Here is a 23,982-nt window from a genome sequence, read left to right as displayed (position 1 = left end):
GCTCTCAAACATCTGGCGTTTATCCTATGAGGCTCTTATGTTAAGTAAATTTGGCCACTCCTGCTCCAAAGGATATCAGGTATGTGAAATAAACATGCATCAAAGTCAATTGGAGATTTTTTTTTTGTACTCTAAAAAGATAACCATGAAAAGGTTTGGCAAATTAGACATACATACCGCAATCTTAATAAAAGTCCAAAAATGTCAAACCAACATACAGGAGTTGCAAGTATTGAATAGTGGAAATAGGGACACAAATTATATACTGTAGCAATCAGTCTACAGAAATACAGTATCACTTCCTCGCAACTCAAGGGCTGTGATCACACACACTAAATAATCCACTTTCAATCCACTTTGAATGCACTTTCCAACTGGATTTGTGTGAACTGGCAAAATCCAGTTGGAAAGTGTATTGAAAGTGGATTAAAAGTGCATTATTTAGTGTATGTGATTGTAACCATGGTTATCTTTTTAGAGTACAAAATACATCTTTGATGCATGTTTATTTTTCATACTTGAAATAATAACCTCTGGTGTGTTTTGCATATCTCCTTTTTTTCCTAAGGGAACAAAGGGGACAATGGTGGCCAAAGTGTTATACTACCCAGGAAGAAAACAAAACAAAACTTTTTAATGGGGTAGTGCATTTTCCCCCGGAGCAGCACAGACCAGGAAGTTGGTGGATACCGGCATCCATGGTGCTGTATTTCACAAATACCGGCAAGGAAAAGAGGTGCATATCCAAATACTGCACACCCTTCCTGATGAAGAGATCGGTTTTAGCGAAGTGCTCTAGGCTATGAAATAATCCTTTTTGGCTGGAATTAAACACAAAACCTAGGTGATATTTGTTTTTCAAGACCATGCAAAATAACGCATTGTGCAAATTTTTAATCTCTCCAGACATCTTCATTGCGCTGGATGTTAAGTGGAAGGGTTATGGAGAACTTTAAATCTTGCACATTGTGTTGTGTTACTTTGAAGTGGGTAGCTGTGTTGGTCAGAAGCAATAGAACAAAGTTTAATCCTCGGTATAAACTTTCATGGACATGAAAGCTTACACACAGAATTAAACTTTGACAGACTTAAAGGTTTCGCCGGATTCAGCCTTTTTTTCTTTTGGTTGATCTCAGTAAAAAGCACTACTTTAATTTGCTATGGACTAAGACAGTTACCATCTTTTAAAACTTTTCAAAGAAGAGATGCTCTTATGGCCTTGTCCATCTTTTATCATCATGCCCCTGAGAACGTCACAATGTTGTCACTCCTACAGAGGTAGGTTGTGACAAACTTGCTTTGATTCTAGGAGTCAGTCCAAAAACTTAGAAGCCAAACTGGTTCAACAATCAGGGTTATGTTTTTAATGCCTGTATTTTAAAATTATCCCTACCACAAAACACTAATCCTAACATTTTGTAATTTTTATTAAAGCTATGACAAAACTGTCATTGCCAAAAAAGCAAATCTCTAATCCTAGGCAAACTTCTCCCCAATTTCTTGTGATTCCATTATAGCGTTAAAAAAAATTGGTTTAGTTGAATCTTAGAGACAGGATAAGATTATCAGAAGAGCCCTGCTGAATCAGACTGGTGAGGGTCTATCTAGTGCAGCATCCTGTCTCACACAGTGGCCAACCAGTTCCTCGGGAGGGCCAACAACAGAGCAGAGAGGCTGAGGCCTTCTCCTGAGAAGAACATCAGAAGAGCCCTGCTGGATCAGACCAGTGAGGGTCCATCTGGTCCAGCATTCTGTCTCACACACTGGCCAACTAGTTCCTCTGGAGGGCCAACAACAGGGCAGAGAGGCTGAGGCCTTCCCCTGAGAAGAGCATCAGAAGAGCCCTGCTGGATCAGACCAGGGAGGGTCCACCTAGTCTAGCCTCCTGTCTCACACAGTGGCCAACCAGTTCCTCTGGAGGGCCAACAACAGAGCAGAGAGGCTGAGGCCTTCTCCTGAGAAGAACATCAGAAGAGCCCTGCTGGATCAGACCAGTGAGGGTCCATCTAGTCCAGCATCCTGTCTCACACAGTGGCCAACCAGTTCCTCTGGAAGGAAGTCCAGCAACACGCCAGAAAGGCCAAGGCCTTCCGTAAATGTTGCCTCCTGGCACTGGCATAGTATCAAAAGCAACTGGTTAATAAATGAATCCATCCCCTGCTGCAAAACAGGGCAAATTTAAGATTATAGATAAACAAGCAATGAAAACGTCTTTATGTTCATTTATTTCAATAATAGACTTTCTGCTTACACCGAGGAATGCCAAGAGACACTACTGAAAGTCCAAGGCAACATAATAACATTTCTAGATACCATGGTGAGCTGGCACCTGGGATCTGTCAAGCTTTGGAGTATAGCATCTTTGACATGATGTGTAGAGGACTACTAATTCAGCAATTTCTTGATGCATTTTCACCATGCTTTTATAGCTGTAATCAAGACCGCGAAGTGGTAGGTAAAAGGACAGATTCCCCTCCGCACACATCTGTGTATACGCACACTGATTCTCTGTCTTGTGTTTTTTTAACACTGTACCTGAGATAGTTTAACATATTATTAATAGCGCTATGTAGATCAGGGCTGCTTCCCAAACAGAGATCTTGAGATTAAAAATCTCTGCCAACGCTGGATCAGTTTCACGTGAATTTTAGGAGCACCGAAGGTTTTATTTCCCCTGTGAAATTGACATCTGACTGTTTCTTTAGCAGATGTCGGCATGGATTTTGACAAAGGTCTAAAAGAGCCCGTGCTAATTAAAAAGAAACCAGGGAGGTAGCTCCAAGTCGTATTTGCATTTCCCTCTCTGTGTTGCTGCTGGGTGTGTCCCTGTTTCCCTCCAGACAGGCATGATTTTAGCACTCCCAAGGCCACCGAAAGATTTTGTATTTGCGGGGCTGCTTTCATTGAGGCTATTCTGGCGTAGACAAGCAGTGGGGTAAGAATGCCATTGAAGAAAAACACAAACAATAATTTCCAAAGCTGTTGAATTCTTTATTGTACTATCTCAGGAGACAGCAAGAACAGAATCTCAGGGGTGGGTGGGTTTACCTTTCCCAAGTACACTTATAGTCCCCCTGGTAAGCAAATACAAGGAGAAATTAATGATGGAATTTTCCAGTGAAATTGACTTCTTAGTACAGGGATGTCAAACTCATTTGTTACGAGGGCCAGATCTGACATAAATGAGACCTTGTCGGGCCGGGCCATGTTGGGCCAGGCCATGTGTATTCCTATTTAAGATTAGGTAGCAGAGATAGAAACTTTATAAAAGACACAGACAAACCATTAAAACATGCTTGAAACGTTAGCACTCGTGCTTTCTTTGTATTTCTCCCATGGGATCCAGGGAACTGGGCATAGGGAGCTCTGGCTCTTTCCTTCCTTCCCCAGGGCACTGGTGGGGGAGGAGCCTCAGCCAATAGAAGGAAGAGAGTCTTGGCTCAGTAGCTTAGCTGTGTGATCGAGAGAGCCTGGAAAAACAAGCTCTGCCTCTCCCCCTTCCTCTCCAAGGGAGAAACCTCAGCCAATGGAGAAAATAGAGGTTTTGCTCTGTAGCTCCTGTGCGATTGAGCAAATCTTTCAAAGAAAGCTGTTATGCAGATGGGAGCAGATGACAGCCAGTTGCTCAGGGGCCTGATAGGAGCACTCCAGGGGTCTCATTCAGCCGCATATTTGATACCCCTGGGTTAGAGTGTTGAACTGGGACTTGGGACAACTGGATTTGAATCCCTGCTCTTCCACAGAAGCTTAGTGGGTGACCTTGGGCCTGTCACAGTCTCCCCGCTTGACCTACTTCACCAGGTTGTGGTTGTTGTGAGGATAAGGTAGAAGAGAAAGATGCCGTAAGCTGCTTTGGGTTCCAATTAAGGAGAACGTGGGACATCAATAAGAAAAAGCATGCAATAATAAATTACCAAAACAAAACTGCAGTCCGGCACACGAGTTGCTAGAGCACAGCTGGGGTTCAAGCAGCCTATGCGTGCCTCGGCATTTATTTATTTGTATCTCTCCTTTCTCCCCAGTTGGGACTAAAAAAAAAAAAAAAGGCTTTTAGAACATTGGTCTCCCTTCCTCCATTTCCCCACAACAATCCTGCACAAGTAGGCTAGGTTGAGATTTTGTGACAGGCCCGAAGTCGCCCAGCAAGATTTGATGGCATGAGTTGAGATTTGAACTCAGGCCATCCAGAATCCTAGTCTTCCACTCTGTCCACACTCTAGCATGTAGAGCTCTGCTGCTCAGGTAAGGGAGGTGAATATACGAGGAACTCAGATCTCATGCCGATAGCTGGTGTGCTGTACATTCGAATTTGAATCTTGAAACATCTCCAAAGGAATGTGGATCTTTTTTCAGAAGAAAAACGCTGAAATGGCCTTGCTTTTGGGTTTGCCCAAAATGTGAATGAACAGACAAATAATGTGCTGGTAAAAACAACTGTTTGCAGGCCTTGGATTCAGTGGGAGCTCACAGGAGCACAGCTCCTGAACCTTTCTGAGAGTTCCACCTCCTCCATCTGAGAGTTCTGCCCCCTTGTCCATTGAATAGTAGGCGCAGCTGCATCACAATCCCTGGATGAGCTCCACCACTTATTTTTCTACGAAACAACCCCTGCCTGTTTGTGAATGACGGTGTGGGAAGTCAGTGGAACAGGCTTCCTCGGGAGGTGGTGGGCTCTCCTTCCTTGGAGGTTTTTAAACAGAGGCTAGATGGCCATCTGACAGCAATGAGGATCCTGTGAATTTAGGGGGAGGTACTTGTGAGTTTCCTGCACTGTGCAGGGGGTTGGACTAGATGACCCTGACCATTAGAGCGATTCCTCAGTGGAACAGGCTTCCTCCTTGGGAAGTGGTGGGTTCTCCTTCCTTGGAGGTTTTTAAACAGAGGCTAGCTGGACATCTGACAGCAATGAAGATCCTGTGAATACAGGGGGAAGGATTTGTGAGTTTCCTGCATGGTGCAGGGGGTTGGACAAGATGACCGTGGAGGTCCCTTCCAACTCTGTGATTCTCTGATTCTAAGTCTTGGGTAAGAAACACAACTCACCAGACCTCCATTCTCTCCCCACCCTCCAGGATGTGATTGGTCAAGTTTTGCCCGATGCAACGACGACAGCTTTCGAATGTGAGTATGGCTGCTCTGGAAGGGCCTTTGTGGCGGCATTATTTATTTAAAAAAAATGACAACTACATATTGTTTATGTTCAGATACGTTACAGTTAAATATTTATACATGGATGCAAGTTTAATGACAATCCTGAGCTAAGTAATATTTTATTATTTAATCACATCTCGAGAGCGCGTATTTCTACAATATAGCTTTAATTACCAGCGTGACCTTACAGTGCTCTTCGTACGCGCCGCAATTATATTGCTCAAATTAAATGAAAAGTATAAAGTACCTGGAGGCTTTGTAGGCTGAGATTTTAATTTTCAGATGCTTCTATTATTAAAAGCAGAAATCGGCAGCTTTTAGAAGAGTGGAATTACAAAGCAAGAGAGCGTTACATCAACGTGGCAACAGAGGGCTTATCTCGCAGTGTCACTTTCTTTGGGGAAAAACAGAAGCATTTAGATACAAACACCTTGCCCTTGGCTGTGTGCAAACACCAGCATGTTGGTGCAAGAATACCTGAAAACAAAAAAAGGAAAATTCTCAATGGCAGGACTGGTTAAGAGCATAAACTGTGAGCTGCATTCCCAGGTGTAAAAAACTGCGTTTGACTCAGCTTTGAATTCTTTGGGTGGCTGCCTTGATTTGCTATTATTGTAATGCCAGTAAAGGTTCTGTGAGAGCCGTATTGGCCTACCTCGCAGGGTGGTTGTACAGATTCCTTTTTAAATTACATATATAGACTCTAAACGTTATGTTGCTGCCAAGGAAAGGGTTGCTACTTGGAAGCAGCTCAAGACCTGAGCTGAGAGGAAACCACAAGTTGATGAATTGAGGTTCGGTCAAGTCCTGGGGCCACCACATGTGCCCCCCTGCCCTTGTGGGAGCTGTAGGAAGTGCTGTCTAGAGGCAACCCACTTACGGCGACCCCCATGGGACTTTCAAGGCAAGAGACTGTCATGACTCAAGAGGCGTTACCAATGGCTGCCACCACTCTGGGTTAAGGCTCCGCCTTGAGAAGGCCCCTCCCAAGCCCTTCCGGCCTCCTTGAGCTTAGGCCGAATAACAGGCGTGAGGATAGGGTTGCCAATCCCCAGGTGGAGGCAGGGGATTCCCCGCTTCAGGGTCTTCAGAAAGCAGGAGGGGGGAGGGAAATGTTTGCTGGGCACGCCATTCCCTATGGGGACCGATTCCCATAGGGTATCAGGGAGAATTGATACACGGGTATCTGGGGCTGGAGGGGGGGTTGATTTTTGAAATAGAGGCATCACATTTTCAGCATACCATCCGATGACTCTTCTCAAAGCACCCTCCAAGTTTAAAAAGGATTGGACCAGGCGGTCCAATTCTGTGAGCCCCCAAAGAAGGTGCCCTTATCCTTCATTATTTCCTATGGAAGGAAGGCATTTCAAAGGAGCACAATCCCTTTAACTATGATTGCCAGAATTCCCTTTGGAGTTCAATCATGTTTGTTGTACCTTGGCTCCTGGCTCCACCCCCAAAGTCTCCTGGCTCCACCCCCAGAGCACCCAGATATTTCTTTAGTCGGACTTGGCAACCCTACGTGAGACCAGGCCGAGTGAACAACAGAACAAAAGGCTTATTTAGCAGATCCGTTCAGTGCAATATGAACAAACAAGAGGCATTACACCATAAAAGGGGTGAAGGAAAACCAAACCAGTGCCCTAACGCAACCGGACTTCCTGTCGCTTGACTGTCTCAGTCAGACCTAGGCCCCCTCAGCCTTCCTCCCTGCAGTAGCCCTCGCTCGGCTCTGCCTCCTAGGAAAAGAACCAAGGCTTCCCCTTCCTGGGCCTTTTATTCAAGCTCTTCTCTTTCTCTGATTGGCCCCATATGGCGCCAAACCCTTACAAGGCTTCTGGGAGTTGTAGGCCCTTCCTGCTACTACCACTCAGACTTTCCTGGCCTAGAGGCCTCTAAGGCACAGCCCAGATCTTGACAGAAACAAGAACAGGAGGTGGTTTGCCATTGCCTGCCTCCGCATAGCGACCGGGGGGCTTCTTTAGTGGGCTCCCATCCAAGTTCTAACCGGGGGCCAAACCTGCTCAGCTTCCAAGATCCGATGAGATCGAGCCATGTCTTTTCTGCCGTCCTCCCTCCCACACAGTTGCAGAGCGGTAACCTACATTTGCTGGCACTGTGGGTAGAACCTGCCTGGGAAAAAAAGGGAAATATGGATTTCATGGCCTCTCTCTAACATCTGCCGCTGCATTTTCCGCTTTCCGTCTTTAGCCTGTCATTCCGCATCGGCGTGACACTGTTTCCCCTGCCATTTAAGTGGCATCAAAAATATGTCACAAGTATTGATGCCACTCGGTGTCTGGGTTATCCTCTTTGCGCCGAAGGCTCAGATTCGGCTGGCTCGCCCGTCTTCTCAGCTCCTTGATGGCTTTCTCGGAGGCCGTTAATTGCCACCGACAGCAGTCGCCTCTCCTGTTTGTTTAGTTATTGCTACCTCCACTGTGTCTTCCGTGGCTGCCTCTACCTGGGGCTGCCGTTCTCCCTTGCCATTGGACCTGTTATGGGGGCCCTTTGCAGCCGCATGCCGTGTTGCTGCGGTTAAAACGGCTAACGACATATGGTTCATTATTGCCCTTTTATCCAAACGGCGCCGTTGTGCGCGCGCGTGACACACTGTGTCTTTCGCCGAGATTGCTCCTGAAGATTTGGCTGCCATCTGCCGCCTCCTCTGTGGCGTCTTGCAAGGATGTGACATTAACACAAAGCCAGGCTTTATTTCATTCCGCTTCTTCCTTCGCCTCCCCGATGAGCCGCAGGATCGCAGATGTGCTCTAGGCAAGTGGAGGGGCTCGGGGAATGACCTTTGAACCTCTGTGTAGCTTGGAATAATTTCAAGGGAGATTCCAGAATACTTTTTGAAGGGGGTGGTAAAGTATCTTCCTACTAAATTGGACAGCTACAGTATCTGTTTTGGGGGGATTGTAAACAGCAGGGGTGGAATTCTAGCAGGAGCTCCTTTGCATATTAGGCCACACCCATCTGGTGTAGCCAGTCCTCCAAGAGCTTACAAAGAATGATAATGATGATGATGTTGGATTTATATCCCGCCCTCCACTCCAAAGAGTCTCAGAGCGGCTCACAATCTCCTTTACCTTCCTCCCCCACAACAGACACCCTGTGAGGTGGGTGGGGCTGGAGAGGGCTCTCACAGCTGCTGCCCTTTCAAGGACAACCTCTGCCAGAGCTATGGCTGGCCTGAGGCCATTCCAGCAGCTGCAAGTGGAGGAGTGGGGAATCAAACCCGGTTCTCCCAGATAAGAGTCCACACACTTAACCATTACACCAAACTGACTCTCCAAGAAGAGCCTTGTGAGCTCTTGGAGAATTGGCTACGTCAGAGGGGTGTAGCCTAATATGCAAAGCAGCTCCTGCTAGAATTCCACCCCTGGTAAACAGTATCTTGGGAGGGATAGGTGGAAAGAAAGCAACTTTAAATGCATTCTTCAAGCTGCTTGCTGGCTTGGCTTAGAGAAACAATTTAAAGAGAGAAATGCCTTCCCCAAGCCAGCCAACGGGGTGGTGGGGGCTTTGAGAGCCACACAACATGTGTGATAGAACCACATATGGCTCCTGAGCCACAGTTTGGCCCCCCCGGGCTAAAGTCTGTTGCAAATGCTGATGCTGGAGTCGTAATCCCCGAACAACAAAGCTTTGAAATGTTGTCACGTTCCTGTTTGTCATGACATCCAAATGCAGGAGCTTCGGTAGATTCAAGTTTTTTTCCTCCTAGCACACCAGGAGTTGAATCCATAGTAAATTTCCCACTAGCAGAACAGAACTTTTGGTGCCTCCACCCTCCCACTGTGGTCCACTGTTCTCCAACAAATGGTGGCCCTGCGGGATAGGAACGAAATGGGGGACGTCTGCAGCATGAAGGGGAAATCAGTGGAAACTGCCCATGTAATTCAACTCCAGGAATTAAACTGGGGTTAAACCATGAGCAGAGCAGAGAAGGTCACGTAGGCAACACTTGCCTTTGCCAGCTCTCTTCAGACGGCCTTAAGGCAGGTGAGATCACCTGTTTTCCAAGCAAATGATTCCAGTTCTGAATTGTTTTGAGAGTCAGTAATTTCTCCTTAAATGTTTTATGCCACGTCTAACTTGGAGACACTAATGCTTGCGGTCTGACTCCCCTCCCTGCAAATTGTGCAGCTTTTTACTACTAAGAATTCATTTGTATTCTGTTCTCCGTATGCAGTTGCTGTGGTGTCTTTCAGGAGAAGATTTTGTGTCCTGTGCCACTTCCCGCCCCCCGCCCCCCGTTCAGTGGAGTAGCAGCTTGATGCCTGTGCTCTGAAATATCCTTCTGTCCGCTCGTGTTCAAATTTGAATTTCCTGCACTGCATATTTCTTATTGCTAGATGTCCAACTGCTGCACAGCATCTCTATGTTAAGTTTCCATTCTCTCTGCGGCTACTCTTTGGGATTTTTATCCCCTAAATTAAGAGCTTTAAATGTGCCCTTCCCACCCGCCCCCTTCTCTTTTTTTCAGATGAAGATGAGGATGGCGACCGGATTACTGTTCGCAGCGATGAAGAAATGAAGGCCATGCTGTCCTATGTAGGTGGATCCCATGACGAATCATACTGAGATTTCACAGCAGATGCTTTAAACTCTGAATGGGAGAGGGGCAGGAAAGGTGTTGTCAACAGAGGCGAGATGGCCATCTGACAGCAATGCAGATCCTGTGACATTAGGGGGAGGGGTTTGTGAGTTTCCTGCATTGTGCAGGGGGTTGGACTAGATGACCCTGAAGGTCCCTTCCAACTTTACGATTTGATGATTCTATTTCAGTGTGGCTTGGGCGGAAATATGTCTGGGGTCTCTGAAATCGGAATTCACTGCCACAGGAGGTGGCGGTGGCTACAAGCGTAGCCAGCTTCAAAAGGGGATTGGATAAACATCTGGAGCAGAGGTCCATCGGTGGCTATTAGCCACAGGGTATAGATGGAACTCTCTGTCTGGGGCAGTGATGCTTTGTATTCTTGGTGCTTGGGGGAGGCAACAGTGGGAGGGCTTCTAGTGTCCTGGCCCCACTAGTGGACCTCCTGATGGTATCTGTTTTTTTGGCCAGAGTGTGACACAGAGTGTTGGACTGGATGGGCCATTGGCCTGATACAACATGGCTTCTCTTATGTTCTTATGTTTCTCTTCTCTTTCTGCTAACATCCAGCTGGCGAAAAGTAGACATTGGAACTTGTGTTCCCCTCCCAGTATAATATCAGTTGAAAGCGTGGTTGGAGTCTTGCATAAAAGTTTGAAATGTACCCTCTTTTCTCCCTTTTTTTAAAGCGTGTACACTTACAGATCATATCATATGAACATTAAGAGTAATGCATCCTAATGACTTTTGCATTGGGTAGAGGCAAGCTAAATGGACTATCAATTTCTTGTATTTTTTTATGCAGTACTTAAAGTAACGGCTCATTAAAAATGAACCCCTCGGCTCTAAATTTTTTTATTTTTTTTTTTAAAAACACCCACAAAATCTGCTTTTATCAGAGGCTTTTCACCCCTCCTCTTGGAAGAGATATATTTTCCCTGCAGGCTCAGCGTGCTGGGAAGATTTAAAGATGCATTGTCTTTTTTTAATAACTATAAAAATACGAAAACAGGGCTGCTTATTGAATCACAACGACTTGTATATAACTTTATAAATGAATTGTTCTTGGTGTTTTTATAAATGAACGCGACGGTGGCCGTTAGCATTAGTTTGCCGGTGGAATAGAATATCATAATGTTATTCTTCTCTATATTTTGTTTTAGAGGGAGAGAGTAGTTGGCAGTTCTTCGTAGCAGGTCGGAGTTTGCTATTATGTTCCATCAGCCTAGCCTTTCTGCTCCTGGGGCATCGGGCCATGCAACCCAGTTCCAGTTTGAGAGCCAGTTTGGTGTAGTGGTTAAGTGTGCGGACTCTTACCTGGGAGAACTGGGTTTGATTCCCCACTCCTCCACTTGCACCTGCTGGAATGGCCTTGGGTTAGCCATAGCTCTGGCAGAGGTTGTCCTTGAAAGGGCAGCTGCTGTGAGAGCCCTCTCAGCCCCACCCACCTCACAGGGTGTCTGTTGTGGGGGGAGAAGATATAGGAGATTGTAAGCTGCTCTGAGTCTCTGATTCAGGGAGAAGGGAGGGTGATAAATCTGCAATTCTTCTTCTTCTTCCCTCTTTCACGCTGCTGTCCTTCCATTAGCTTCGCATCTCTTTCTCCCATGGAACTGCCCTTGCCATTGCAGTAAAAAGGGGAAGCTTATGCATACAGGAACTCTGTGTTGGGCAGTGGACTCAAAAGGGCCAATAGCAGGGCTTTTTTTGTAGCAAGAGCTCCTTTGCATATTAGGCCACACACCCCTGATGTAGCCAATCCTCCAAGAGCTTACAGTAGGCTCTGTAAATAAGAGCTCTGTAAGCTCTTGGAGGACTGGCTACATCAGGGGTGTGTGGCCTAATATGCAAAGGAGCTCCTGCTACAAAAAAAGCCCTAACCTATAGTTTTATGCCTCCATTTTTCAGGAGTGTTCACAGGTCAGACGAAACATTTCCAAGAATCAGGGGTGGAATTCTAGCAGGAGCTTCTTTGCATATTAGGCCATACCCTCCCTGATGTAGCCGATCCTCTTGGAGCTCACAGTAGGCCCTGTACTAAGAGCCCAGTAAGCTCTTGGAGGATTGGCTGCATCAGGAGGGTTTGGCCTAATATGCAAAGGAGTTCCTGCTAGAATTCCACCCCTGCCAAGAGTGATGCTGTGCAAATGTCTAGAAGGTGCCCTTCTGTGCTGCTGTGCCTGCCAATACCATTCCTGGCAACCCCCAAGTCTTTCTAGAAAGTGGGTTTTTACCTAGCCAGACTTCTGCTGAGTCTCAGGAGATTTGATTGGCTGTGCCGATTTTTAAAAACGTTGCGTTGGCAGCAGCTGCCACCACCTTACAAGGATCTTCACCGTGTGACTGAAAATAAGATATAGCAGCCATTTTTATGGCTGGCTCCACCTCCTGCAGCAGCCATTTTGTGGCTGCTCTCTCCACACCGTGTCAGAATTCCAGAGGTGCCTGCGGGCTGTGAAAGGTTGGAGACCCCGGGTCTAGAAAGCTGAAAGCAAGGGTTAGTTTTTAACTGAAAAATAAATGACCTAACAGAGGCTAACTTGGGAGAAGGCTTTCTTAGGTCAGTTTTTCATTTGACCTTCATCTCTTTGGAGGTTATTGGTTTCAAAATTTTGCCATAAGCTGTTTTGAAAGTTGCACTGTGTAATGCTTTTCCAGGATGTACAATTTCTTTTTTTTTTTTTTTCTTTTTAAAAAGGTTACTCATTTTGGAAATCTTGCAGCAAGATAATCAGAATGAATTTCAGATTGTGCCTCATGGTTAATTAAGAGCGAGGCGCGGTGACAGTGGGACCACTCCGCCACCGTGGGCTTCTCTCGGTATAAAAAGGCAGTAATTTCTTTGACAGCCCCTGATTGGAAAGTTGCTTGCAGCCATCTGGAAGCAAGGGAGGGTGGGGGGGGGGGTACACGTTTTGGATCAATAACTGGCAAATTTCCCATTAAAAAGAATACCTGAGCAATGTTCCAAATAGCCACTGGCATCTCAACTTTCCATGGCAACCTGAAGTGCTCATATGTGGAGGACAAATCATTTTTTGGACAATTTTTCCAGACTACTTGTTAACAGTTATTGCTGTCCCAAAAGGTTGACAGCTGACATGATGGATATTTCATTTACTTGTCATCTCTGTTTGAGTAATGGAGAAGGCCACATGAGTTCTTTTTCGTGTGTGTTTGTGTGTGTGTGTGTGTGTTTGTGTGGGTGGGTGGGTGTAAAGCAACAAAGGACAAAATCTGCTGGGAACCTCTCTAGCGTAAGCCACAGTGGAACAAATGGGAGTCGTGGAAACTGGTATGGGACCTTAGAGTGCACATCTGGCAGCAAGGAGAAGCTTTCCTATGTTAAGAACATCAGAAGAGCCCTGCTGGATCATACCAGTGAGGGTCCATCTAGTCCAGCCTCCTGTCTCACACAGTGGCCAACCAGTTCCTCTGGAGGGCCAACAACAGGGCAGAGAGGCCGTGGGCTTCCCCTGAGAAGAACATCAGAAGAGCCCTGCTGGGTCAGAGCAGTGAGGGTTCATCTAGCCCAGCCTCCTGTCTCACCCAGTGGCCAACCAGTTCCTCTGGAGGGCCAACAACAAGGCATGGAGGCTGAGGCCTTCCCCTGAGAAGAACATCAGAAGAGCCCTGCTGGATTAGATCAGTGAGGGTCCATCTAGTCCAGCCTCCTGTCTCACACATTAGCCAACCAGTTCCTCTGGAGGGCCAACAACAGGGCAGAGAGGCTGATGCCTTCCCCTGAGAAGAACATCAGAAGAGCCCTGCTGGGTCAGACCAGTGAGGCCCCATTTAGTCCAGCCTCCTGTCTCACACAGGGGCCAACCAGTTCCTCTGGAGGGCCAACAACAGGGCAGAGAGGCTGAGGCCTTTCCCTGAGAAGAACATCAGAAGAGCCCTGCTGGGTCAGACCAGTGAGGCCCCATCTAGTCCAGCCTCTTGCTTCACACAGTGGCCAGCCAGTTGCTCTGGAGGGCCAACAACAGGGCAGAGAGGCCGAGGCTTTCCCCTGAGAAGAACATCAGAAGAGCCCTGCTGGGTCAGACCAGTGAGGCCCCATCTAGTCCAGCCTCCTGTCTCACACAGTGGCCAGCCAGTTCCTCTGGAGGGCCAGCAAATAGAGTACAGAGTCTTAGGCCTTCCTTAATGGGAAGGAGGAGGGAGGGAGAGATGAAAGAAAGCAACTGTAACTGGTATTCAGAAGTTGACTGCCTCTGGATACGGAGGTTCTCTTTATTCACCATGGCTAGTAGCTACAGATGGACCTGGCCTTCAGACTAGTGCATGAGGACTGTACTGGTATAGTCTGTAGCAGTGTTCCCGCTAAGCTGAGTTAGTGTGAACTAGCTCACAGATTTTTAGCCTCCAGCTCACACATTTTTGTCTTAGCTCAGGAAAAATGGCCCCAAAGTACAATAATTTATGCAGTAACTCACAACTTTAATGCCAGTAGCTCACAAAGTAGGATTTTTGCTCACAAAACTCTGCAGCTTAGAGGGAACATTGGCCTGTAGCAAGGCTGAACAGTTACCAATAAACCTAAATTTAATTTTTTTGTGCAGCTGTGTCTGAATTGCCTTGCTGGGTTAGTGCAAAAGTCTGTCTGGTCCAGCTTTCTGTCTCCAACAGGGGACAGTGGGATGCTTTTCGGCCCTCACAAGGATCAGAAGATGAAGGTGAAGGCCCTCTCTTCTTTGTCCCCCAGCTTCCACTTAACTGTCACAACTAAGATTCGAATGTAACGAGATTTCCCTGGGCAAAGGGAACTTTGACTTTTGAAAGCATATAAACCTGGAAACCTTATTGGATTTGAATATGGCTCTTCTGCTACAGACCAGTGAAGCTGCCCACTTGAAACTATTTTGGTCCACAATATTTATATCCCTGTTCTGCCCTTAGAAGGGCCACCAGGGCAGCTGTCATGGTTAAGAACTTAGTCCTTTGCTTAATCCTTCCCCCAAAAAATCTAGTGGCTGTCATTCAGCTCCCAGCCAGCTAATCTGGAATGCCGCTGACTTCAGAAGCGTAGTGGGGATAAACTGCATTTATCAGTTTTTGCACAAAACATGGACCGGTCCTAGAGATGTAAAATTTCCAGAAATTTTATTTTCAAAAGTTTTTATTAGTTTCAGAAAAGTTTAGAAAATAGGGAACAGAAAAAAGGGAGAGGTAAAAGCACAATACATTCTGGTCTTGTTTTTATAACTTTCCAAAATCAAAAGGATAGTTCTACCATATTTTCTTAACATATGTTCTCTCTTGTTGTTATTTTAATCTTCCGTTTGTTTTCACTTTAACCATTTCTGTTCTGCCCACTCCACTGAAGATGCTCAGGAGAAATGAAAATATAAATGTTTTCCATTTTAAAATATATTCCATTTTAAAGTTGTATAATATAGATCTTTAGCTATATTCTAGTAGTTTGCCAATTTTTATCAAAATAAATTTGAAAGTTCGCTTAAAGATAGATATTACAATATAAACACAGGAAAAAATAAAAGAAGATCAGATCACAGATCCAGAAATTTTGAAGCTCAGAAAAACCCCCAGTTTTTTCCAGAAAAAAATGGAATTTTTTGGAAAAATTGAAAAAAAATGCTACATTAGCACTTTTTTCTTTCTTTTCCAGATTGAAAGTCATTTTGTTACTTTAGGTCTATGGACAATTTTACTTGGCATGAAATTATCACAACTAGCATATTAATATAGTGCATCTAAACAATTATTACAAAAAGAATTTACTTTTTAAATTTACTGTTTTTTAAGGTTTTAATTGTTTAAATATTTAATTGTTTTATACTCGAACTGGTTAAATTTTATGTTTGATTAAATGTTGGAAGCCGCCCTGAGCCATTCGTGGGAAGGGCGGGATATAAATCCCGAATAAATAAATAAATAAATAAAAAAAAAATAATATTGTAACAAATGGAGCAACAATCTCCTGAACTGTTTACTAGTTTATGTGGAACAGACAAAAAAAAACCTCCACAAAACAATTTGTAAAAATCCGGAAGTAGCAATTATTCATATTTCCTCTCCACAGTATTAAATAAAAATTTTTAAAAACTGTTACGTTTAAAATGTTCCATAATCAATTTATTTTCTTTTTTTCAATTTTTCCAAATTTTTGGGAAAAAAAAACAAAAAAGGCTTCAGGAAGAAACCTGTTTTTCCCCTGAATTTTCCCGTTTTTTTTTTCCGGGCCTTCACGTCTCTAATTAGTCCCCTGTGTTCAAAGCCCTCTCCTTAAAAAAGGTGTGTGTGTTTGGAATCATCTGCATTCAACAAAGATGTCAATGTTTTTTGGCAATTGCAAGAGTAAATTCCCATTTGATTTACTGCGCATGCGATGACTATTGCGGCTTCTCTAGAATTTGTGGGTTGTGCAAGTGACACAAGCATTGCTGTTGGCCTGTGTGGGTTGCGGGATAATCTCTCTCTCTCCCTCTCTCGTCTCTTTGCAGTATTACACCACGGTGATGGAGCAGCAAGTCAATGGCCAGTTAGTGCTGCCTCTGCAGATCTACCCAAGAGGTAAATGTGTGGAAAGTTCTCATCGTTTACAGCAATAGCTGGCAGTCGCATTTTCTGGAAGTGTGGAGGTTTTGTAACATGGCCACAGCCTCTTAATTCGGGGGCAGGGCAACCTGGGAACGCTGTAGATCGGGGTGGCCAAACTTGCTTAATGTAAGAGCCGTATAGAATAAACGTCTGATGTGTGACAGCCACAAGGAAGGAAGGGTGGAAAGAAAAGTGGAAAGAAAGCAAATAGATAAAGGAGGGAGAAGTGCAAAGAAAGCAACTTTGCATTCTCCAAGCCACCGGCTGGCTTGGCTTAGAGAAGTGATTTAAAGCAGTGCCCCCCAACCTTTTTGACTGTCCCCAGGGCCGACAGGGTGGGGGCACAGAATTCGGCCTCTCACCCCCTCCCCCCCGGCGACGCCTCCTCCCTGTTTTCACCATTTTAAGGCCCAGGAAGGAGCGGTGAAGCACTTCCAGGCTGACCCTCCCCCCTGCCAATCAGCTGATCGATGGGGAAAACTGTGGCAGCAGCAGTGCCAACGACCCGCTGAAAAAGCAGCGCTGTCCTTGCCTCCTCCCTACTTCCTTCCCACGCCCAGGAAGGAAGTGGGAGGAGGTAAAGGCAGTGCCGCTTTTTCAGCGGGTCGTTGGCGCTGCTGCTGCGGTTTTTCCCACCAATTAGCTGATCGCCGGGGGGGGGGGGGGGTCGGCCTGGGAAATGCTTCACTGTTCCTTGCCAGGCCTTAAAATGGTGAAAACGGGGGGTGGGAGTGGCACTGGGGGGGGGGGGTGAGGCTGCACAGCCTGGTTGCAAACAGGCCGCAGACCAGTACCAGCGCGGGGGTTGGGGACCCCTGATTTAAAGAGACAAATGCCTTCTCCACACCAGCCGATGAGGCTGTGGGGGCTTCAAGAGCCACGCAATATGCGTGAAAGAATTTGGCCACCCCTGCTGTAGGTGTTGCGGACAAGCAGCCTGTTAATCTTGCAGGGTTGTGCTTTACATCCTATGTATTGTTTACATCAGAAAATGGCGCGCCCCTGTGTGAGCACATGTGCTGCGATGTGAGGCTGTGAAATGCTGCCCACCAGCACTGTTTAGGGGCTTGCAGACTCTCCCAGGTTTTTATTGTCTGCCTGAGACTGCAAACACAGTCGGGTTGTCAACAGCCAGGGAGAGGAGCCTTTCCCTATGAAGAAAGGTTGAAACGCTTGGGGCTCTTTAGCTTGGAGAAACGTCGACTACGAGGTGACATGAGAGAGGTTGACAAGATAATGCATGGGATGGAGAAAGTAGAGAAAGAAGTACTTTTTTCCCTTTCTCACAATACAAGAACTCGTGGGCATTTGATGAAATTGCTGAGCAGACAGGTTAAAACGGATAAAAGGAAGTACTTCTTCACCCAAAGGGTGATTAACATGTGGAATTCACTGCCATAGGAGGTGGTGGCGGCTATAAGCATAGCCAGCTTTAAGAGGGGATTGGATAAAAATATGGAGCAGAGGTCCATCAGTGGCTATTAGCCACAGTGTGTGTGTGTGTGTGTGTATAAATTTTTTTGCCACAGTGTGACACAGAGTGTTGGACTGGATGGGCCATTGGCCTGATCTAACATGGCTTCTCTTATGTTCTTAATTTATAGTTCATCTCCCAGTCTCCACAACCATCCTTCCCTTTCCAGTCTCTGAAAAGATGTCCCTTAATTGCTGAGACAGTTGTAAATTGCAATAAATTAATAATAATAATAATAATAAATTTACATCCGAAGCAGGCTCAGGGCGGCTCACCACACAGGTCCTTCAACAATTAAAACAATACATATTATACCTACATACGTATTATAAATCAAACATTTATGAAATTAATCGTCATTGTAATTAAAAAGCATTCTAAGATTAGATTAATATTAAAATCTTGAGGTTATACATCGTACAGTTTTTCCGTGGCGACGGTGTTCATTCAACAGTCTGCTGCAAGATCATTACGTGACGGCCGGCTGAAAAAGAGCAGTCTTGCAGGCCCTGCGGAACAGAGCAAGGTCCGCGAGGCCCGCACCTCTTCTGGCGATTGGTTCCACCATTGGGGGAATTAAATAATTAAAAGTTAAACTTCCCCTGTTAGCCAGTAACTGTACGAATAGTCATACCATGAGCTTCCTAATTAAAACACTGCAGACTTTTCATTACTTAACAACTCTCTGAAGTTTGAATTGGGCAATTAAGGAACAGAATCTGTAACGCTAAAGTCTGAAGGAGACTGACGGTGCTGGGAGTTTAGAGATTGTTTGTGTGGAAGAGCACTTGGATTTAGGAGGATACATGGTGTCCCTGTCTCGTTTGTGTCTAGGCAAGTATGGAATTCCAGTGGATTCCAGCAATCATCTCGCAACACGTCAGCACCCTAACCAATGCTTAACCCCCTAAGGGAGAGCCAGATTGGTGTAGTGGTTAACTGCATGGACTCTTATCTGGGAGAACCACGTGTGATTCCCCACTGCTCCACTTGCACCTACTGGAATGGCCTTGGGACAGCCATAGCTCTTGCAGGAGTTGTCCTTGAAAGGGCAGCTTTTAGGAGAGCTCTCTCAGCCCCACCCTCCTCACAGGGTGTCTGTTGTGGGGGAAAGGAGATAAAGGAGATTGCAAGCCGCACTGAGAGACTGATTCAGAGAGAAGGGCGGGGTATAAATCTGCAGGCTTCTTCTAAGCTGTGGAGTCTTGTGAGCAAAAATTCTACTTTGTGAGCTACTGGCATTAAAGCTGTGAGTGAGCAATTTGGCTCCTGCATAAATTAGTTTGCTCTGGGGCCATCCTTCCTGAGCCGAGACAAAAATGTGTGAGCCAGAGGCTAAAGAACTGTGAGCTAGCTCACACTAACGCCTGTCTTAACTCTTGCAGATGCTCACCAAATGCAAATCCTAAGAGAGAGTGTGTTTTTGGAAGTGTAGACTTGGATAGCAGTTGATCTGTTTTCTTAAGAGAAGATGAGACTCACTGGGGAGGGGGGGAGGTAATGCCAAGAGAAGTCCAAGGCAGCAGACAAAGAGGAAGAGCAAACATGAGAAAGACGGACTCCATTAAGGAAGCCACATAAGAGAAACCATGTTGAATCAGGCTAATGGCCCATCCAGTCTGACACTCTGTGTCACATAAGAACATAAGAGAAGCCCTGTTGGATCAGGCCAGTGGCCCCTCCAGTCCAACACTCTGTGTCACACAGTGGTCAAAAAAACTCCAGGTGCCATCAGGAGGTCCACCAGTGGGACCAGGACACTAGAAGCCCTCCCACTGTTCTCCCCTCCCCCCAAGCACCAAGAATACAGAACATCACTTGCCCCAGACAGGGAGTTCCAACAATACCCTGTGGCTAATAGCCACCGATGGCCCTCTGCTCCAGATGTTTATCCAATCCAAGCCACGGTTTGTGATACCTGAGCAAGGCTGTTAATGATAGGATGTTCTGGAGGATGTTCATTTGTAGGGTCGCCATAAGTTGGAAGTGACTTGACAACACACAACACACCCCTTTTTGTCAAGTGGGCTGCATACCTGCTTGTAAGAGTCAAACACTTTAAAGGCCCCGGGGGGGGGGGGAGTTAAGGCCTTTGGTTGGGGCCTGTAAAGACTTAACATGTCTGCTTTGATTTTGCTTCAAAGGGGAAACTACTGAGAACAATTTGAACCCCTCAAAGCCTGGTCCCTGTTCCTTCTGCTACTGCCTGTTGTGGTAGTCAGGAGATAAGGATCCCAGGATAAGCAGTTTTGTGTTTTAGACTTAACTAATTAGGTAAGAGAAGAGCCCTCTTGTGCAGAGTTGTAAAGCTGCAGTACTGCAGTCCAAGTTCTGCTCATGACCTGAGTTCAATCCCGGTGGAAGCTGGGTTCAGGTAGCCAGCTCAAGGTTGCCTCAGCCTTCCATCCTTCTGAGGTCGGTAAAAGGAGTCCCCAGCTTGCTGTGGGGGGAAAGTGTAGATGACTGAGGAAGGCAATGGCAAACCACCCCGTAAAAAGTCTGCCATGAAAACGTCATGATGCGGTCACCCCAGAGTCGGAAATGACTGGTGCTTGCACAGGGGACTACCTTTATTAGGAGCCCCATGGCACAGAGTGGTAAAGCTGCAGTACTGCAGTCCAAACTCTCTGCTCATGACCTGAGTTCGATCCCGGCGGAAGTTGCATTCAGGTAGCCGGCTCAAGGTTGACTCAGCCTTCCATCCTTCCGAGGTCGGTAGAATGAGTCCCCAGCTTGCTGGGGGAAAAGTGCAGATGGCTGGGGAAGGCAATGGCAAATCATCCCGTAAAAAGTCTGTCGTGAAAAACGTCATGATGCAACGTCACCCCAGAGCCGGAAACGACTGGTGCTTGCACAGGGGGCTACCTTTACCTTTTTAATTAGGTAAGAACGCTCTCAAAGTAGGAATACTTTTTCTTGTTCCGCTTTCTCCCCAAATTAGGGAATCTTATTCCATTTTCCTTTTGCTACTCCTAGATTTCCTCACCTGCCTTCTACCCTCAAACCAGCAGTTTAGGATTTTCTTGTTTATGAATAAGACGCTTAATGTAACTTAAAGTAGCACGGCCCTATCCTGACTCTTGTATTTAATAATTATTGTCTGTGTCCGTGTGACTAATAAATAGCTTTGTTTCCTGCTGTCAAAAGCAGGAATGAAATCTCTGTATTTCTGAGGGAGGGGGGGGGGGAGTCAAATTCATCCTTCCCCAGGCAATCAATCAAAATTGACGGGCCCTTTAACGTACCATTTGTCGGACACTGTAGTTTTAAAATGGGAACTGTCCGTAACGTGTAGCTGGAAGCCTTTGTGGCTTTAACGTGTGACAAAAGCATATGTACGGCGTTGGGGTGGGGGGGAGCAACAGTTTCAGTGCAGAGACCATGAGACTTTAAGGAAATAATTCTGTTACGTTCTTCAGCACTTCGTCTTTCAGCGTAGAGACCTTAGCAAACTGTTAGGGGTTTTGTATAAACAACCAAATGGATCATTCCTATTTGTGCTATAAAGCAGCGGTCCTCAACCTTTTTTGGCACCGGGGGACCAGTTTTGTGGAAGACAATTTTTCCACAGATTGGGGGGGGATGGGGATGGTTTCAGGATGATACAGTTGTGCGCTTTATTTTGCTAAGTGTGCAGACTCTTATCTGGGAGAACCGGGTTGGATTCCCCACTCCTCCACGCAAGCTGCTGGAATGGCCTTGGGTTGGCCATAGCTCTCGCAGAGCTGTCCTTGAAAGGGTAGCTTCTGGGAGAGCTCTCTCAGCCCCACCCACCTCGCAGGGTGTCTGTTGTGGGGGAGGAAGGGAAAGGAGATTGTGAGCCGCTCTGAGTGGAGGGTGGGATATAAATCCAGTGTCCTCATTGTCTTATTATTACTACATTGTAATATTTAATGAAATAATTATACAACTCATGGCCTGATTGCTAACAGGACACGGACTGGGGGTTAGGGACCCCTGCTATGAGGTATTTGCTTCTTGGTGCCCTGAGATGTTCAAGAGAGCCTGTGTCGCGAGGGGCTAGAATGTCAGGCTAGGATCTGGGAGAGGAAAAACAAAGACGGGAAAGAAACTTCACCCATAAACTGGAGTAAGAAACCTGAAAGGTTGATATGCAATTAAAGGGCCGAACATTAAAAACAAAGTGTAAAAAAATCATAAATCAACACACATGTATTTATCGTAGAAAGCGAAAACCATTTAAGGGCCCATCATAAGCCTCTATCCTATGTACAACCCTAAAACCACAATGGGAACCCACTCAACCTGTCCTGATGTGTTTCGACCTAGGCTGGTCTTCTTCAGAGGTCAGAAAGGTCAGTACACATATTGGCTCATAATACAGAATACAATAGAACAATGCTGGACCATAAGGAAATTGAATGAAGTGACAAATGCTTAAAGATATTCTTGAGGCCTCTTATTCTACACCCTTATGTCCTAATCAAGGGCATACATGTTCCATCCAGTGTCTTATTGTATGCCACATGGTCCAGAATCGATCAAGGTAGGTGTAAGGTCAGAGCCTATGTACCAAGAGTTGTGTTTTATGATTGTACATAGGATAGAGGCTTATGACAGGATCTGGGAGAGCCAGGTACGAATCCTCATTCTGTCACGGAAGCTTGCTGGGTGACCCTGGACTGGCCTCACGCTGGCACCCGAAGCGGCATAAGCTACAACCGCAAGAATTGTTGTGAGGATAAAATTAATACGTTTGGTCTCCAGCTTTCAGTTTGCCGTGTGGAAAAATGAAGCCAAATGCGTAGATGTTGTGGAGTGTGAATGCTTCCTCACGGCTGTAAGATACGTGACATCTGGCATATCGATGTCCCCGTTTAATCTCCTCTCCCAAATGCAGTGTCTCCTGAAAAAAAAAAATCAAGCTGACCTCTTAGAAAAATACAAATGAAAAGCACCAGAAGTTACTGGAGTTAGAGCAGAAGTGCACATCCTGGCTCCATAGTTATCTTGATTTTAATGTACTGGAAGCCAAAATTAGAATTTATATTAGCTGCTATTATCGCTTTAAAAATGCTCTCTCCTGCAGATCGGGGAAACCTGCTTGGTAATTCCCACTTTGGGTCTTAAGAGCCTCTTTTCAATCATTTCTCTGCTAATTTTGGTACTAACCTCATTTTTTTTAAAAAAAAGAGAAGGATTTCATTTTGAGCAAATTTCTAAATGGCCCTGATGTGTTGTACAATCGAGTCAATTACTGTTTCAGCCTGCAAGCCTCCTGGGAAACGGAACATACATGGCCTGAAGGTAGGCGTTTCAATAATTGTTTCAGTAAACTTAGATGGATTTGCAATGCTGTGTTCCACTTATTGAAATGTCAAAGGAAACTGTACTTTCTGCATTCTGACAAGCAGATTTAAAACACAGACACATTATGGAGGAAAAATTCCTTCTCTACAATATTGACTCTGTCTGACTATCTAATGCTGCCGGTGTTAAGGAATGAAATTCCTTCCTTTCTTGCCGTTGCTAATAAATATCTTAAATAAACATAAGGAACAGAGAACAGAAGCCATCCTGCTGTGCGCGGCACCTTCAGAGAAAGGAAATGGAGCAGGATCCACATTCTTAGCAAAGAAAGAATGTGTTATTCATTTTGGCCTGGAGTAGAAGAGCTAGATTTGAGTTCAGTAGCACCTAAAGACACCAAGGTTTTGGGGGTACGAGCTATTGAGAGTCAAACCTCCATTTGTCAGACTGTTGATTTGTTAATTTTTTTTTTAAAAACCGATCTTCCAGAATTTGTGTTGGACTCGAATCTAGCTGGCATTTATTCATTATAGCTGATCCCTCCATGTGTGAGCACACCCCCAAATACCTGATAGCATTTGTTCTAATTTGCATTTAATCTGTGCGCGTCTTTGCAATGCTGCTTATGTTTAACGTTTGATCCATAAACAAAGCGCAGCCTACTTTTTATTTCTTTCTAGTGCACCAAAACACGTATAATGATATCATCGTGCAAAAAGGCTGCGGGGAGGAGAGAGATGTATTTAAAAAGAGCTGAATGAAAATCTTCTTGCCTTTCTATTCTTGATTGTATTAGTTAATCAAGCATTTCAAATGCAGAGTGAATTTACACACACCAAAAGCACGATTTCTCAGCAACACAGTGTGGTAACCTACGCAGGGGCTGGATTTCAACCATGGGCAACTAGCTAATTAACCT

General features: G+C 45.6%; 1 protein-coding gene across 2 annotated transcripts in view; it reads left to right on the top strand.

Annotated features, from left to right (window-relative positions):
• Positions 1–23,982, top strand: part of MAP2K5 (mitogen-activated protein kinase kinase 5) — a 267,295-nt gene that overhangs the window by 5,641 nt on the left and 237,672 nt on the right. For both annotated transcript variants that reach the window (XM_060260130.1, XM_060260131.1), the window contains exons 2-5: positions 5,073–5,121; positions 9,644–9,711; positions 16,222–16,291; positions 23,020–23,060. In XM_060260130.1, coding sequence (XP_060116113.1) covers positions 5,073–5,121; positions 9,644–9,711; positions 16,222–16,291; positions 23,020–23,060 — 228 coding nt within the window. The remainder of the gene's footprint in view (positions 1–5,072; positions 5,122–9,643; positions 9,712–16,221; positions 16,292–23,019; positions 23,061–23,982) is intronic.

Source organism: Heteronotia binoei, chromosome 19 (assembly GCF_032191835.1).
Source record: "Heteronotia binoei isolate CCM8104 ecotype False Entrance Well chromosome 19, APGP_CSIRO_Hbin_v1, whole genome shotgun sequence".
Classification (NCBI taxonomy): Eukaryota; Metazoa; Chordata; class Lepidosauria; order Squamata; family Gekkonidae; genus Heteronotia; species Heteronotia binoei.
The sequence above is the reverse complement of the archived record's forward strand: the minus strand, read 5'-3'. Positions and strand labels throughout refer to the sequence as shown.